This window comes from Entelurus aequoreus, linkage group LG11, assembly GCF_033978785.1.
Source record: "Entelurus aequoreus isolate RoL-2023_Sb linkage group LG11, RoL_Eaeq_v1.1, whole genome shotgun sequence".
NCBI classification, from domain to species: Eukaryota; Metazoa; Chordata; class Actinopteri; order Syngnathiformes; family Syngnathidae; genus Entelurus; species Entelurus aequoreus.
The window spans coordinates 74752322-74769177 of NC_084741.1; the positions used below are offsets into that span (position 1 = coordinate 74752322).

At 37.0% G+C, this 16856-nt stretch overlaps 1 protein-coding gene across 5 annotated transcripts in view; it reads left to right on the forward strand.

Annotated features, from left to right (window-relative positions):
* Positions 1–16082, forward strand: part of LOC133660468 (growth factor receptor-bound protein 10-like) — a 41228-nt gene extending 25146 nt beyond the window's left edge. For 2 of the 5 annotated variants that reach the window (XM_062063991.1, XM_062063987.1), the window contains exons 5-13: positions 1857–1994; positions 2199–2309; positions 2550–2648; positions 5063–5140; positions 5305–5421; positions 8653–8731; positions 8801–8888; positions 8960–9053; positions 11463–16082. In XM_062063991.1, coding sequence (XP_061919975.1) covers positions 1857–1994; positions 2199–2309; positions 2550–2648; positions 5063–5140; positions 5305–5421; positions 8653–8731; positions 8801–8888; positions 8960–9053; positions 11463–11609 — 951 coding nt within the window. In that variant the 3' untranslated portion in view covers positions 11610–16082. The remainder of the gene's footprint in view (positions 1–1856; positions 1995–2198; positions 2310–2549; positions 2649–5062; positions 5141–5304; positions 5422–8652; positions 8732–8800; positions 8889–8959; positions 9054–11462) is intronic. The other 3 variants (XM_062063988.1, XM_062063990.1, XM_062063989.1) reach the window with 3 other exon arrangements.
* The last annotated feature ends 774 nt before the right edge of the window (positions 16083–16856 follow it).

Here is a 16856-nt window from a genome sequence, read left to right on the forward strand (position 1 = left end):
AAAAACACACACTGCACAATCAAGCTGACATACCTCGCCCCTGACCTAGAGACAGTGTGTCTCGTCAATGCCTGCTGTAATAACTACCATTGATCCCCTGTTGACACATGACTGTCTCGGCACACGCAACACGGGCCGCACATGTGTGACAGATGGAATTAAGCAGTCAGAAATAGTCCCTACACACCATACCAGCCTAGCGTGTGTTTGCACTGTGCAAACTGGCTTGTGGCTCCAATGCTTACAGTGTATGCCTGGCACAACACCATGTTCCGGTATTCAAAATATATGGAACGGACAAAAAAACAACATTCCTTTGTGAATTTGGAAAGCTTTAGTCGTAATGGGATGAGGTAGTCCTGCTCTTTCCTTTATCGTGAAATGGAGCTGTCAGAGTACGAACCACAAGTGGAAACCATCCGTTCAGCCACGCCACTCACAGAAAGCTTTTAAGTCCCCTACTAATCATATTGACGTTCCGCTCTGTTATGCTTCATGAAGACTGCGCCATAAAAGACAAGTCCGTGTGGTGAGCCAGAGTTGTGTCAGGAATTCTCACTGCCTTGACTTTTCCGAAACACAGCACCGTTGCAGTGGTAGCCTCATCCAAAGTGGACATTTCCTCGCTCAAGCAGGTGTTTGTAATATTTGCCATGATACACAGGCTGCATGTCAACACATAGCGGCAATAACACATCTTATTTATGAACTTTGCATGTGAAGGTGCCCCTTTGAAACTTTTGAGGTGGACTGTAGGTATTTTCCAAAATACTGGCAGACATTTTGCTTTAAACATTAAAGAGTCTTCTGGAACAGTTTGCCTTCCAGCAACATGTCATTGAATCCAAATCAGCTCTAATAACATCCACAGTGTCATTTTTTCCCCTTTTGGAAACATGGAGACAGAATACTTCTGACAACTACAAGACATTTGAAGCTGAAAAATTCCCAGTAGGGGTATTTTTGTAAAGTTTATATTTTTAAAATATACATGAATTCTGTCTGACACCATTTATTGATTCGGTCAGTGCTGACAGAGAGCTTGGAGGTGTCAGATGTTGGCAAAGCTGTACCCCAGGGACCAAGATGCTTTAGAGGACATCAGAGAGTGAATACATTTCTATATCAGGGCTATTCAACTGACGGCCCGGGGTCCAAATCTGGCCCGAGTTGAGTTAAAAACTTGGGAGACAAACATTTTTGCAGCAAATTCCTATAAAGACTATCGTGTTCCTGTTGTATACAGGAACTTGGACAAGTGTAAATACATTGACAGATTCTTGCATTGACATTTACCATTGGTAGCAAACATAGAACACCGGCGTCCAAACTTGTGATTTACATAACTGGGGCGTTCCTCAAGGCACAGATTTAAGTCCTCTCCTTTTTGCCAGTTAAACATTTTCCTCATAATGTGATTTATGTAACTAAGGTGTTACCGTTTCTTGTTTCATCCAGATGCAGTCAGTAGTCCTTGTTCAACTTTTTTAGTTTTACAAGTGGTTTTCCACAACTTTCCATTTTAGGTCCTCTCTTTTTCATCACTTGTGCTATTCAACTGGCGACCCGTGAGTTCAGTCCAAAAAATGTGTGTGAGACTTAAATTTTTACAGAATATTCTTAAAAACAGCAAAGTACTCCTGTAACTCTGACAAAATAAATAGACCAAAATCAGATTTCCACTGTATAGGTCCGTTGGTTCTCCGGAATATACAAAATAAGACTAATATTGAAGGGAGAAGTCCAGCCCCATGGTCCTTAGCTTTCTGAAAATGTGGCCCCCAAAACAATTTAGTTAAATATCTGTGTTCTATGTGCACCAATGTCGTGCTTTAACCTCTATTTCCTCTCTTCAGAACTTCCTAGCAACCAGTAGTTGTCCTGAAATCCAGGGTTATCTGTATGTGAAGGAGGTGGGCCGAAAGTCGTGGAAGAAAGTTTACATGTTCCTGCGGCGCTCAGGACTCTACTGTTCTACAAAAGGAACCTCAAAGGTAACTCAGAATTAAGTTTGTTGTATTTTACTCTGTAATTGTGCTGTAATAACACATCAATGTCACTGAAGAATGGCAGAGTAGATCATATTTTCGCATAATAGCAATGCTAAGCATATTTCTGCTTCTGCTGTCTTTTGTGTGTAACTTCAGGCGATTTCAGTCACTGTCATCATCTGACAAATTAATTATTTGTGTCTCCAGGAGCCCAGACATCTCCATTTCCTAGCAGACCTTGAAGACAGTAACATCTTCACTGTCATCACAGGCAAAAAGCAGCACGGTGCACCCAAAGACTACGAGTTCTGTATCAAGGTGAGTGTCAGATAACAGAGTGAAGCTCGAGTGAAATATCATAAGCAGCGGGAAAGATAACCTTTAGTTGAACTCCTGCTCTCACGAGAGGCCTTTGCCATGCATACATTTATTAGATACTGCAGCGGATGACCCTTATTTCAAAATTATTTTAATTACCTTTCTACTACATCACACATTGAGATGTTATTTTTTCAAAGAATGAAATTCTGTGTTAACTCTGTTTATGTTGCTCCGCAGCCCAACAAATGCAGAGGGGAGTTAAAGGATTTAAGAATTCTGTGCGCTGAAGATGAACAAGGCAGGACATGTTGGATGACCGCGTTTAGATTGTTTAAGGTACAAACATTACATTGATATATTTTTCTTGTAAGACTCAGTAGGTTGGAGAACAAAGACCAAACCATGAAGACAGAACAATTATTTATATCTACCATATTTTTCGGACTATAAATCGCTCCGGAGTATACGTCGCACTGGCCTAAAATGCACAATAAAGAAGGACAAAAACATATATACGTCGCACTGGAGTATAAGTCGCATTTTTTTGGGAAATGTATTTGATAAAATCCAACACCAAGAATAGACATTTGAAAGGCAATTTAAAAAAAAAAAAAGAATAGTGAACAACAGGCTGAATAAGTGTACGCCATATGACGCACAAATAACCAACTGAGAACGTGCCTGGTATGTTAACGCAACACATCATGGCAAGAGTCATTCAAATAACTATAACATACAGAAAATGCTGTACGTTTACCAAACAATCTGTCACTCCCGATCGCTAAATCCGATGAAATCTTCCTCCCCGGTGTCGCCTCTGGTATGTCCTTTCTTTCTGCTGCTCGATCGCCGTTCTCTGCTGCATATTTCACTACGTCCAGCTTGTAATCTGCAGTATATGATTTCCTTTTCAGTGCCATTTTTGTTCAGTCCTTCTCAGTTTTTATAAGTTACCGCCAATGTTGATGTGATCCATTTTAATAGCTGCGGCAGTAGCATACAGCATATAGCAGTTAGCATCCCATGACCCACAATGCACTTCTGCCATGACCCTCCCCCGCCGAATTCTTATTGGTTGACGTGTGTGTGACGATTGCTGCCATTTGCTTCGTCTCTTACGCGAATGAGATAAATACTATTATTTTATATTTTACGGTAATGTGTTAATAATTTCACACATAAATCGCTCCAGAGTATACGTCGCACCCACAGCCAAACTATGGAAAAAACTGCGATTTATAATCCAAAAAATAAGGTTGTTTGAGTTACCAAACAAATTACAGTTGTAGCTCAATTTACAAGCTTAATTGGTTCTGTGGCGTAGATCTTTAATCAAAACACTTTGTCTCCCTTTTAAATTAATTACAATTAATTTAATTGTTGCTTGCCCACTATCCCCTGAAACAGCACAATTTTAACATGTAACATGCCTTTAAAAAATAAACTATTAGACAAGGAATATTGTATATAAAACAATACAATATAATGTACTAATAACTACAGTAGTTTTATGAAGTAATGTAATAATAATGTACAGCATTTATCAAACATGACTTCTACTGCACTGTATCTCCTTCTAGCTGCTTCGCTGTCAAACCATCAGTAGCTTGTTCATATTTTCATGGATAAATGTCCACCATTTAGATATTTTTTAACATTCTTTGTTGGCATTTGACTCAATCTGTTTCAGTGTGGTGCAGACTAGCAGTGATACGCTCGAATTGCTTTGCCAAGTTAGCGACACGCTGACATGTCTTTGATGATTTATTTCTTTAATTTAATGAAATAATCCATTTCTTCTTTTCAGCACTGTCCTTCATACTCCCTTTCTTCCTTCGCATGGTTGGAAAACAAAGTTATGTCAATCTCTAGCTATGAACTAATGCTAGCGAGTAAGACCAGATGTTTTGGTCAGATCTTAAGTGGTTCTCTGTGTCATTGGCTTCACCAGCTATTGTTGGGGAATTTTTGCTTACAACTTCAAGCATAACAATTTGTTGAGAGACAGCGCTTATCTCAAAACAGCTGTATTTGCTTAAGACCGTAATTAAAAATGGTACTCAAACATAAAAATATGTCATATCTATGTACAGGATTGCCACATTTACCGATACGTTAATATGTGTTGAAATGAAAAACCAATGTATTACCCCATGCATTGAAACAAAGCCTTAACCACAAGTAAATGTGTTAATTTACTAGGGCTGTAAAACCATTACAAATTGTAATCCGATTAATCACATGGTTGCTGTACATTACATTCGATGAATCACAATTGTATTCATTTGTAATCTACAGTATATTAATCATGTTTTATTTGCACAAGAAAAAACATTCAAGAAAGAAGGAAATATATAAGCACCTACCATGTTTATTCATCGTCTTTAACATTATTTATCCACATTAATGTTCTGAGATTTTGAGTCATTTTACAAAGCAGATGGGTTAATTGCGTCCAAATTTTTAATTGGATTCATAATAATGATGGATTAATCAGCATAAACTTGACAACAATTTGAAGGACATTGGAGAGAAAGATCTGTAAAAGATATATGTGCTGATTTTTCTACCCCTCCTATTTTATCCGAAATGTTGCTCACAATGATACGATTTCTGTAGTGACATAAGAACACTGTAACAGAAAACTCTGTTGTGTTCCATGAATTTGGGCTTTAAAAAAAGATGTCTGCATATTGTTCCTCTTTGCCATGCACTCATCGAGTAGGACTTATGTTTTCTTTTCTTCACAGTACGGGATTATATTGTACCAAAATTACAAGATTCCCCAGCAAAGAAAAACCCTGCTTTCACACTTCTCAGCACCCGTGGTATGTTTCTCTCATTACAGGAACAGCTAAAGCTTTCTAAGTCTGACATCTATAAACTCTTAAGACTTAATACCATTACTTTGAAATGCTGACAAGTCTGTTTAGCATGTCCGCACCGGGACACTCCTTATTTTGATTCTAACGTCTACCCCCTCCCTTAATAGCGAAGTGTGTCTGAGAACTCCCTCGTGGCAATGGATTTTTCGGGAACAATAGGCCGGGTAATCGACAACCCTGTGGAAGCTCAGAGCGCCGCCATGGAGGAGGGACATGCGTGGAGGGTGAGTTTCATCATTAATTTTTAAAATAACTAAATTAGTGTGGACTGACTTATCGGTTTAACAATTATTAAATGTAACTATAAAATACAGTGGTACCTCGGTTTTTGTTAGTAATCCATTCCAAAAGGTTGGATGAAAACTAATGTGTATAAAACCTAAAGCAATTCTTCTAGTAATAAAAATAAAGTAAATCAAATTAATACAAAAATATTGACACATTTTATAAATAATAATTAAAGTTCAGCATGCAGAATTAATATAAAATAAGTTTCAATGACAAATGAAATGTATTAATGACAATTTCACATCACTTTTATCTTGATGGCGAAAATGACAATGAGAAGATAGGAAGGAGAAAAAGGGAGAGCCAGGCAGACGCCACCTTTTTAAAAAAAATAAAATAAAAAAAATAAAAAATCAAAGCTCTTGCCCTTTTTTGGCGCCATGGTGGATTATGTTGCAGTCGTAGTCAATAAAAAAAGCGCGGATTGAGTTTTGGGAATCTTTGTTTGGGCACTGGATTCCGCAGACTGATACACCGCCAAATAGACTTGTTTTAAACATTATTTTAATGTGCATCTGTACCTAAGTTAGGAATATTCAATCTAAAGATTCTAAAACAATCCATAGAACGTAAGACAAGGAACAATGGCGGACAAGAGAAAGTTGAATTGTGCCACTAAATACAAAGTTGGATGTATACTGACAAAAGAACAATTAAAGAGATATGAAAGAGGAAAAGTAAAAAAAAAAAAGTGATACATGATAATTGCCAGAATGATTGTTATGTAGTTTTGCTATTATTGATGGATAAACCCGCCTTCCGCCCGAATGTAGCTGAGATAGGCTCCAGAATCCCCTGCAACCCCGAAAGGGACAAGCGGTAGAAAATGGATGGATGGATGTAAGGCAATAAGTGTAAGGCACACTCACTACCTGCATCAAAGTTGCGCAGATACTGTTAGTTTTTTATAATCGTCTTCTGCCATCTGCTGGATACATTTTTTAAATACATTTTACTTCCATTCCCCACTGTGACTATAATTTGTCTATAAAATTGTTGTAACTATACCTCTGCATAACATTTTAGGTTTATTAACATTAAAGGAAACAACACGCAGGTCTTTCTTCACCTTCCACCGTGGTTACAGTGAAGCCAAGTGCTACATATGCTTCATCATATTCTGGTTCGGCAAAAAAAGCTTGTTCGCCAAGGTCATACGTGCCCCCCCTGGCATCACACCACGCCCTCCCAGGGGGGCCCGCCCCACTATTTGAGAAGGGCTGAAAAGCATCATGGAATATTGAACAATATTAAACAACAGATCTGCATTCATTACATACAAAGTTATTATACAATATCCATAAGAGTACAATTGTTTACAGAAAAATTAAAGTACCAACAAAAAAGTAAAAATTATTTGCATGCAATCAAGTTGGTAACCAAACATTTTCACAAAAGAAAAGACAATTAGATGTATTTTTGTGTAATAGGTCCTAATCTTTTACAAAAGGTGACTGAATATATTCCCCAAACAAAAAGTTTGCAAAATTAGGCAAATATATATATGCATATATAATTTTGGTTAGTGAATAGTTGTGCGGAAAGGAATACTGTACTATGTACTGTTTATATACACATACATACACACACATACTGTATATACTAGAGTTGTATGGTATACCTTTACTAAAAAAGTACTGTGGCACTAATGAATTGAAATAGGTACTATGCTGCCTCTGAAAAATACTGTACTTTTTATTAAATTTGTTTACGGACAAGACGGCACGCCGTCCTAATGTTGCTTGTAATACGAGCAAAGCACGTGTAAGTCAAAGCATTCGCACAGACCATTACAAGCAGACACGGTGTGGAGACAGGAAAGGTAGAATAAACATATTTTGGCCTAAAAAACTAACGATAGTGTTAAAGATATAAAAACTTAAGCGCCGTTCTGCAAGCGGTGCAAACATAGCTTCATTCCCAAACGGCAGTTTTTTTAATCTACTTCTACCTCACTAATCCTCGCCTCCATGGCGACAAATAAACTACATTTCTTAAGAGGATGAGGAGTAGCTAAACATGCTTCACTAAACACCGTAATAGGATACAATAAGCTAACCACTAACAGCAAGCTAACACTCCTGAACGTAAACAAATGCCAGGGGTGGATCTACACAGACATCGACTGTAACGATACCAAGTACAAGAGCCATACATAGTCGATAGTACTACAATGATTACATCCATTATGTTAATATCATAAATTCTTTTGTCATTTTTGTATTGTTTATAAACTCAGGAAATATGTCGACAAAGTAGGACTTTAAATATGACCAATGTATGACTTGGTATTGGATTGATACCAAAATGTGTAGTATCACTACACATAAAACTAATTTAAGTATCCAAACAGAATAAAAAGTGCCTATTACATTTTAACAGAACATGTTACAACAGGAAGCAACCAGATCCATCCATCCATCTATTTTCTACCACTTGTCCCCCTTAATTTAGACAAAATAATAGAATGGGAAATGACACAATATGTTACTGCATCATCAGCAGCTAATTTAGGAGCCTTTGTTTGCTTACTTACTACTAAAAGAGAAGTTGTCTAGTATGTTCACTATCTTATTTAATGCCAAAATTCTTCTTTAATTGCAATAAGGAACACTTTTTTTTTAATGTATCATAAGATTTTTATTTAAAATAAAGCAAATACAGTATATTTAAAATAAAGTAAAACAAAATATGACTATTTATTTATTTATAAAAAAATTTAAATATATACTATTATTAATTTTAAGTATCAAAATACATTTTGGAACCGGTACCAAAATATTTGTATCGGAACAACCCTAGTATAAACATATCATATCTACAGACACACATTTATGTACACATGGCATGCGTGTATTAGCAAACGTGCAATGGTTGACCGTACGGTAACCAAGACAGATTTTTTTATGAATAATTATTCAGCTATGTTAGAAGATGCCGGTTCAAAAATGTATTGTGTTGAATCTCAATAGATTGTGCAACAGTGCCTAATTTTGTGGCTGGTAAATGTTTGTTGACATTTGACTTATCAAGGGATTTAAATAAGGGTCACTGTCATATGCTGTATGATCACGTTCAAGGTGTTATTATTATTTTGAGTTGTGCAATGGTTGTTCATATCAAATCATAAGCTAATATTGTCGGTTTTTGTGACATTTTTATCCTAGAAGAGGAATCATCGAATGAACATCTTGGGCTCCCACAGTCCACTGCATCACTCCTCACTAAACTCTGGTAAATATGAAGGTGAACAAAGTACATTTTTCACCAAGTTTATCTTCTAAATAATTTCTTCCCCTCTAATATTGTTGTCAGTCATCCACCTCGCCCAGCTGTGGTTCCACGGCAGAATAACCAGAGAAGAATCCCATCGCATTATCCACCAACAGGGTCAAGTAGACGGGTAATTGAACACAACACAAATACAATGAAAACTCCAGAGTGTCTTTTTGACCTTCTCTTTTCTTCCAACAGTCTGTTTCTGCTACGAGTCAGTCAGAGTAACCCGAAGGCTTTTGTGCTTACTTTGTGCCATCACCAGAAAATGAAACATTTCCAGATTCTACCGGTAAGTTTTTTTAAATGAAATATTTTTGTCCCTCAAGTGCTGAGTGGTGCTTTTGTCAACTCCTTACTGTTATCAACGCAAGATAGCAGGAAACAGAAGATGTGACTTAAGCAATGCTTTCCACATCGGCTAATTACCGATCAGGCTTATTTTTCCACAAAGGTGTGTGTCGGCATGATCAATGTTCCCTTCTTACCGTCCATTGTAACAGGATGTGACAATTCCCTGTCGACCAATCAACAGTGTTTCTGCATAAGCCAAACATATCTCCTTACTGTTACCCAACGCAAGCGTGCTGAAAAGCATAGCGGTACAGGTCAGGACCCTTGACCATGGAAATGCCAAACCAAACTAAATCGAACCGTACTGACGTTATTTAAGTTGTTTTTTTAGCAAAACTTGAACATTTATGTTCAAGTTCTGACTGTTGCAGAATTTAGGGATGTTTCAGTCAGGAAAGTTCTGTAAAATACAACAATTGTTTTATAAATAAATATAAAAGTGTATAATCACCCTTTTGTCTCAATCAAAATAATATTCATCTGTAAATCGCTGTTAAAGTAGATGCATATATTATTAAATTTTAAAAAGTTATGTATATAATCATAAAGACAAAGTCAAATGTAAATTACTAAAAATATTGTAGTTTTCAATTTATATCTACAGTCTGCATATGACTAAATAAAATGTTAATTTTAATTAGTTTTGTACCTGAAAAAATAAACTCTGAAACTGAAAAATCTAATTTTTCAGGTAATAAAATAATTAGCTGTTAATTTTCATTTTTTACCTTTATATATTTGAACTTTTTTTCCCCCCAGAGTCAAAACTCTTTTTTTTACAGTTTCACTTTTTTTTCAGGTTCAAATCTTTCTTTTTTTCCAGAGTCAGGCTTTTGGCCCAAATTTAACGTGGGGGCGTGGCATCAACTGAGAGGGGCGTGGCTCCATGACAGACAGCTTAGCAAAAACATTGCGTCTATCGTTTGGGACTTCTTTACTATTTTAGAGTAAGACATATGCATGCCATTTGCACCAAATCTTGTGCGAACAAGGAAAAAAAAAATCACCCTTCATCAGCCATTTAAAACACCAGTTTAGCTGTGACAGTGTTTTAAAAACCTATGAAGACGCCTGGCAGAGAAAGGTGTGCACTAATTACGCTGAAATCTAAATTGAAAAGATAATTGATTCAAATCAGTTAATCGGTTATTGGTATCGTTCTTGAGAAGCAGGAAGTCATCTGTATTTGCTCTTTTATCCCATGTTTTTTTTGTAATAGTATTTTTAAAATGTGCGGTGGGCCATTAAAAACTTTGCTGCGGGCTTTAAATGGCCCTCAGGCCGCACTTTGGACACCCCTGGCTAGGGATGCAAGCATAAGCGTTATTGACGATAACCACTGTAAAACTCCCGATAGTTTGTATTACCATTTTGAATTCAAATGATCGAAAAACTGTGATTGATAACTGCACTTTGGTAACTCACTGACTGACTGGTGCCAGCTCGCGAGCTTAAATGTTAACATGAAAACAAGAAACATTAACGTCTTCCACCATTAAGAAACGACATACCACAATGTAAATATTTTCCTTTCTTTTATTTGTAATTGGATTTGTGTATGTTTTGTAACGGGATCTGTGTATTATTATTTTACTTTGAACTTTTGAAAAGGACCTCAGGCAGACTAGGCTGGCATTTGTGTGTCGGCTAATGGGGATCCTCAATAAACGATAAACTTACATGAACACATTGCTGTCTGAGCATTGAACCTAAAAGCTGTTCTCTCTTAGAACAGAGTGATCATTCTATACTCAGAGGAATCTAAGATGCAGGTGTTTTACGGTGTGTTCAAGGACCGCTGAATAAAGTAGGATGCAACAACGCCCGCTAGATATAATAACTAATATTAATAGATTGTATTTCTTTCGCACTTTTTATTTAGATAAATCTTAAAGTGCTACAGGACAAACCAATATTTAAACCCATAAAAACGTATCCAATGAAACCATTAAAATACTCAGACTAATACACTAATAGTGAAGCATAAGAAACACAGAACATGTAAAATAGTGGGTTTTCTAATAGTTTGTCTATTTTATCTGATAAAAAATAACCTGGTCAAAATATTTCGGTGTGTATATAAGTACTTTTTGATCACATTCAACAATAGCGCTGTTATAATGATAACTGATATGAAATGTTGCTAACATTACATCCCAACCCGTACACCTTGGACTGCTGTCTTGCATTACATTTTCAGAAATTCCTCAACTGTACATTCTGAAGAATCTACTGAGAATTGCAACTAGTTGTTAGTCACATGATGCGCGTGCACCATTACTGATTTGCACAGTGGAACAAAGATAAAGACTGACATATTTTTCTCTTCCATTCTTAACGCCCTCAGTTTGAGGAGGACGGCCAAGCCTTCTTCAGCCTTGACGACGGTGCCACCAAATTCACCGACCTGATCCAGTTGGTGGAGTTCTATCAGCTCAACAGAGGAGTCCTGCCTTGTAAACTCAAACACCCATGCACCGTCGTGGCCTTATGACACCTTCGGATCACCTGACCCCCCCGCCCCCTTCACTTGACCTGACTCTGACCCAGAACAGAACGAATGTTAATATTGGTCGATTTTTTTTTTTAAGAAGCTGACGAATTGACTCATGTTTCATTGCTGTTGTTTTTTTTTTTATATTGTGAAGAGTCGGCCAGATACTGCTGATTTATTGGATTCTTTTTGGGGTGCTGTGGATGTTGTGAAGTCCAACGCACACGCCGGTCAAGACAGGGGATGGCAGTGAACACGGCCATTTGTGTTGTCATTAAGCTCGGACTCACTGACCCTCCAAGGTTTTTAATCTTGCAGACGATGAATTCTGGCACGGACCACTCTGCTGTCTCAGAACCGGAGTCTTGTTGGAACTTCTCTCCACTTCTTCTCCTGCGTTGATTGTCGCTTAGTTTTGCACTCATCCAAATGGGCGTGGCCTTTCCAAGGGGTGCTGGACTTCTCTGTCGATGGATTGCTTTTTACTGTGAGATGTACGCCACCGCCCTCTAGTGTCTGAGGCGTGTAAAGACACAACTAAACTCAAAACGCTGGCGCGTGTGAATCCTTTGTTGAAGTATGGAGAAGTCCCCGAATGGTTTGAGAGGACGTGGTTTATTGAACACTTTGGGGGGGAAACAAATATTTTTTTATCAGCAGACATTACAGAATATGTTTTGTCTTCAAGCGTTTTCTTTCGGAGCCACCGGTTTGCTGACTATGTTTGACTCTTCCAGTTCCAGTTCTTCACACTGCCATACTGTTTTTCAGAATGATGTAAGAAATAAAATTAAATTTATTTTTCAGTTGTGGGCAAACTAGTGATAATATGTCTGGGAATCACATGATACAGAAAGCCAGGTGTAATAATATATAATATAATGCTGGTCAGGAGATAAACCAATCAGAGATGCCTTAGAACTTGCTGGATTCTGGATGGTCTTGTCCACGTCGCTCTTTAACAAGGTGCTGTTAGACAACTAAATAAATTAGTTTGCGTTTCCTGACACACTTTAATGTTTAGCTCAAATAATGTACACCAGGGTGTTTCATCTGGCCCGAGTTCAGTTCAAAACTTGGGAGACAAACGTTGTTGCAGCAAATTCCTAAAAAAGCTAAAGTGCTCCTGTTGTATAGAAGGACTTGGACCACTGTAAACACATTGGCAGATTCTTGCATTCATTTTTTAACCTTAAACTTTTGATTTGCATAACTGAGGCGTTCTTCAAGGCACCCCTAGAAGTCCTCTCCTCTTTGGCAGTTACACTTGGTTTCCCATATTGTGATTTACAGTCAGTAAGGTGTTGCTGCAGCTTGTTTACTTCAGATACAATCAGATGTTATTTGTCCAACCTCTTTAGATATACAAGTAATGTTCCTCAAGGTTCCATTTTAGGTCTTTTTTTTTTCACCCACATGGGCTGCAAATTCAACTCAAAAAAATGTTTGCAGCAGATGTTAAAAATGCAGTCGTAGATGATATTTGTCTAGCTTTTTTTTTTGCAGAAGGTCCTTTAAAAACAGCAGAATGCTCCTTTAACTCTGACAAAATAAATACACCAGAATCAAATGTCAACTGTAGGCAACGTTGGGTCTCCAGTCTCTGGAATATACAAAATAAGTAGTGAAGGGAAGAGTCTGGCCCCCCGGTCCTTAGCTTTCTGGAAATGTGGCCCTCGAAACAATTTAGTTCAATATTCCTGGTGTACCCCCTTTGTCTATTGGACACACAACCTGCGAAATGAACATGATACATCTATTTTGTGGTCGTTTTCAGTCATAATTACACTTTGGAGGTCATTTAGGATGCTGGGGTTTCAACTCAAAAGTGTCCCTAATAATGTTGTCCCATGCCCAATTGTTTACTATTAATATGGTACACAAAGAAACAGAGAATAAAATGCCAAGTGGATCACTTCATCTTAGCTGGCATTACCAGTGTAGAAATATGATATACTAAAATGTGACATGCCAACAGTCCTAATTTATGTAAATGTTATGGTCAAAATATTAGGAACAGGTCTCAGTACCAGACGGATGTATCTGAAAATGTGTGTTTAAACAGGATTACTTGGAAATATTTGGATTGATTCCCAGGGGATGGGACAAATGCAGAGGACAAATTTCACCACATCTAGTGTGTGTGTGACAATCATTGGTACTTTAATCTTAATCTTAATTATGTTTATTTTGCCAAGTCTTTATTAATTAGTGAAGGAAGCCTCAGTGGCCTTTAGATAAGGTGGGGAATTTGGTTCTGTTTGTTTTGTTTTTTCAACACGGACGTCTCCACTTCTAGAAAGTAGATATAAAAAAATGTTTGATATTTTTTGCAATTTTTGCTAATTTGTGTTCACCTTTAACATTAACCGTCCCATTTATTTTAATGCAATAGCCCCTCTTTTGTCACATAAACAGTTTTTGATTTGTTTAGGTGTCTCCTGGAATGCAAATTTAACAGCCACCTCTTGATTTAGCAGCAGGTTGTCTTATTGAGCAAATGCGATGCAGTATAGCCACACTACATTGACACTGTGTATGGTCACCATTATTTATCTAAAATGCAATGAGTTTTTCATCAGTACTGTTTCATCAAAAATGTTTGTATTTATCTGGATGTGACTACTTGAAAATCTTATTATTTTTGTTTTCGTCAGCGCTGTTCTGTACTGTTATTTTTATGTCAATACCACAAAATGATTGACCAGTCTGAGTTATTCTCATGATTATTGCAGTGAGATTGCATCTATTGATTATTATATCATATCTTTATTGTTTTAATGAAGCCTTGAAAATGGGAAAAACTTACATGAAATGACAAGAAGAAAAAAAAAAAAAAGCACAGCGATTCATGTTTGTCATTTGAGTGTGGAACATCACATATTGTTTATTTAATACATTGAATATATGCTTATTTTTCTTAGATGTACAAACAAAGAACTTTTAATGCTAAGAGGCCTCCTTTTTTGAGTTTGAGTTTATTTTTATTTCGAACATGCAAGCATACAACATGATACATCAAAGGTCGTATATTTTTTGTTCTTAGTGTTGACGCCTGACCGTATGTTGGGGAAAGCAGGAAGGATGTTTTTCGAGCACTTTGTGGATGTGAGTGTAAAATAGCCTACAGTCACCATTCTGTGGTGAAGAGTGTTTTTCCAACATGACATATTCCAGGATGTTGCTTTTGTGGCTCAATGGTCGGACACACAAAACTATTTGGAGAACGTTTTTATAACCGTAGATTCTGCAGCTGAGAGGCTTCAGAATGATTAGACCAGGGGTGTCAAACTCATTTTCATTGAGGGCCACATCGCAGTAATGGCTGCTTTCAGAGGGCCGCGTTTTTAAAATGAATTTACATTATGCATGCGGGTAATAACCTGCGATTAATCATGATTCATCGAAATGCATATGCATTTGATTATTACAGTATATATTTTTTTATGTATAACTTGGTTTAAAACCATAAATAAAGGTGACAAGCAGATATTTAACTATTTGTTTTTATCACACAAAATAGTTTTGCAATACAGTACCGTATTTTTCGGACTATAAGTAGCAGTTTTTTTTCATAGTTTGCCGGGGGTGCAACTTATACTCAGGAGCGACTTATGTGTGAAATTATTAACACATTACCATAAAATATCAAATAATATTATTTAGCTCATTCACGTAAGAGACTAGACGTATAAGATTTCATCGGATTTAGCGATTAGGAGTGACAGATTGTTTGGTAAACGTATAGCATGTTCTATATGTTATAGTTATTTGAATGACTCTTACCATAATATGTTACGTTAACATACCAGGCACGTTCTCAGTTGGTTATTTATGCGTCATGTAACGTACACTTATTCAGCCTGTTGTTCACTATTCTTTATTTATTTTAAATTACCTTTCAAATGTCTATTCTTGGTGTTGGGTTTTATCAAATAAATTTCCCCCAAAAAATGCGACTTATACTGCAGTGCGACTTATATGTTTTTTTCCTTCTTTATTATGCATTTTCGGCCGGTGCGACTTATACTCCGGAGCGACTTATAGTCCGAAAAATACGGTATATAATAATATAAATGGCATGATCAGATAATTTTAAAATATGCATTTTTTCTGTCAAAATTGAAAGAACGAATGCATTTAGTAAAAAAAAAATTAAAAAAAATTCCCAGGCTTTTGCGGGCCACATAGAATGGTGTGGCGGGCCAGAACTGGCCCCCGGGCCTTGAGTTTGACACCTGTGGATTAGACAGCAATTAGCTGCCAAGCACTCTGATTGTCAGTTATAGAATCATACTTAGAAACTAGTGTGTGTGTGTGTGTGTGTGTGTGTGTGTGTGTGTGTGTGTGTGTGTGTGTGTGTGTGTGTGTGTGTGTGTGTGTGTGTGTGTGTGTGTGTGTGCGTGTGCGTGCGTGCGTGCGTGCGTGCGTGCGTGTGTGTGTGTGTGTGCAGAGAGCTGGGTTGCAATCACATGTGGCTTCTTTATTATTATTATATATACACTGTATATATATATATATATATATATATATATATATATATATATATATATATACCGGTATATATATATATATATATATATATATATATATATATATATAATAACAATTTCATCATTGTATTTGACAGGGAAGCCAAAATGCTCCCATACAGGGGATTTAAATGGCGCAGGGTGTTCAAGCTCCTCTGTTACTCATATATATATATATATATATTGTTAGAGCCATTTATTTTTTCTGTCCGTCAAACTCATACGTCACTAAAGGGGTTGGCTCAAGGCCAAGTGGCAGTCTACTTAGGGAGGGGCTGGGATCCTGCTCAGGTGTTGCTGAGTGGAGGCGCAACAGTTTTTGACTATGTCAGGCTATGATTTGTTTGCTCACGTTTATTTTCCATTCTTGTTACAAAGTGAGTATAATTTACATGACTGTCTGTTAATAAATATTTTGGTTAAACACGGAAATCATTCTGGACATCGATTATTAGCCGGCTGCCCACGTCGGAACTAGCTTCATTTATATTCGGCAACCATGTAGCAGTAGAGTATAGGACAGGGGTCGGCAACCCAAAATGTTGAAAGAGCCATATTGGACCAAAAATACAAAAACAAATCTGTCTGGAGCCGCAAAAAATTAAAAGCCATATTACATGTGTCATTGGATATAAATTTAATTAAGAGGACTTAAAGGAAACTAAATGACCTCAAATATAGCTACAAATGAGGCATAATGATGCAATATGTACAT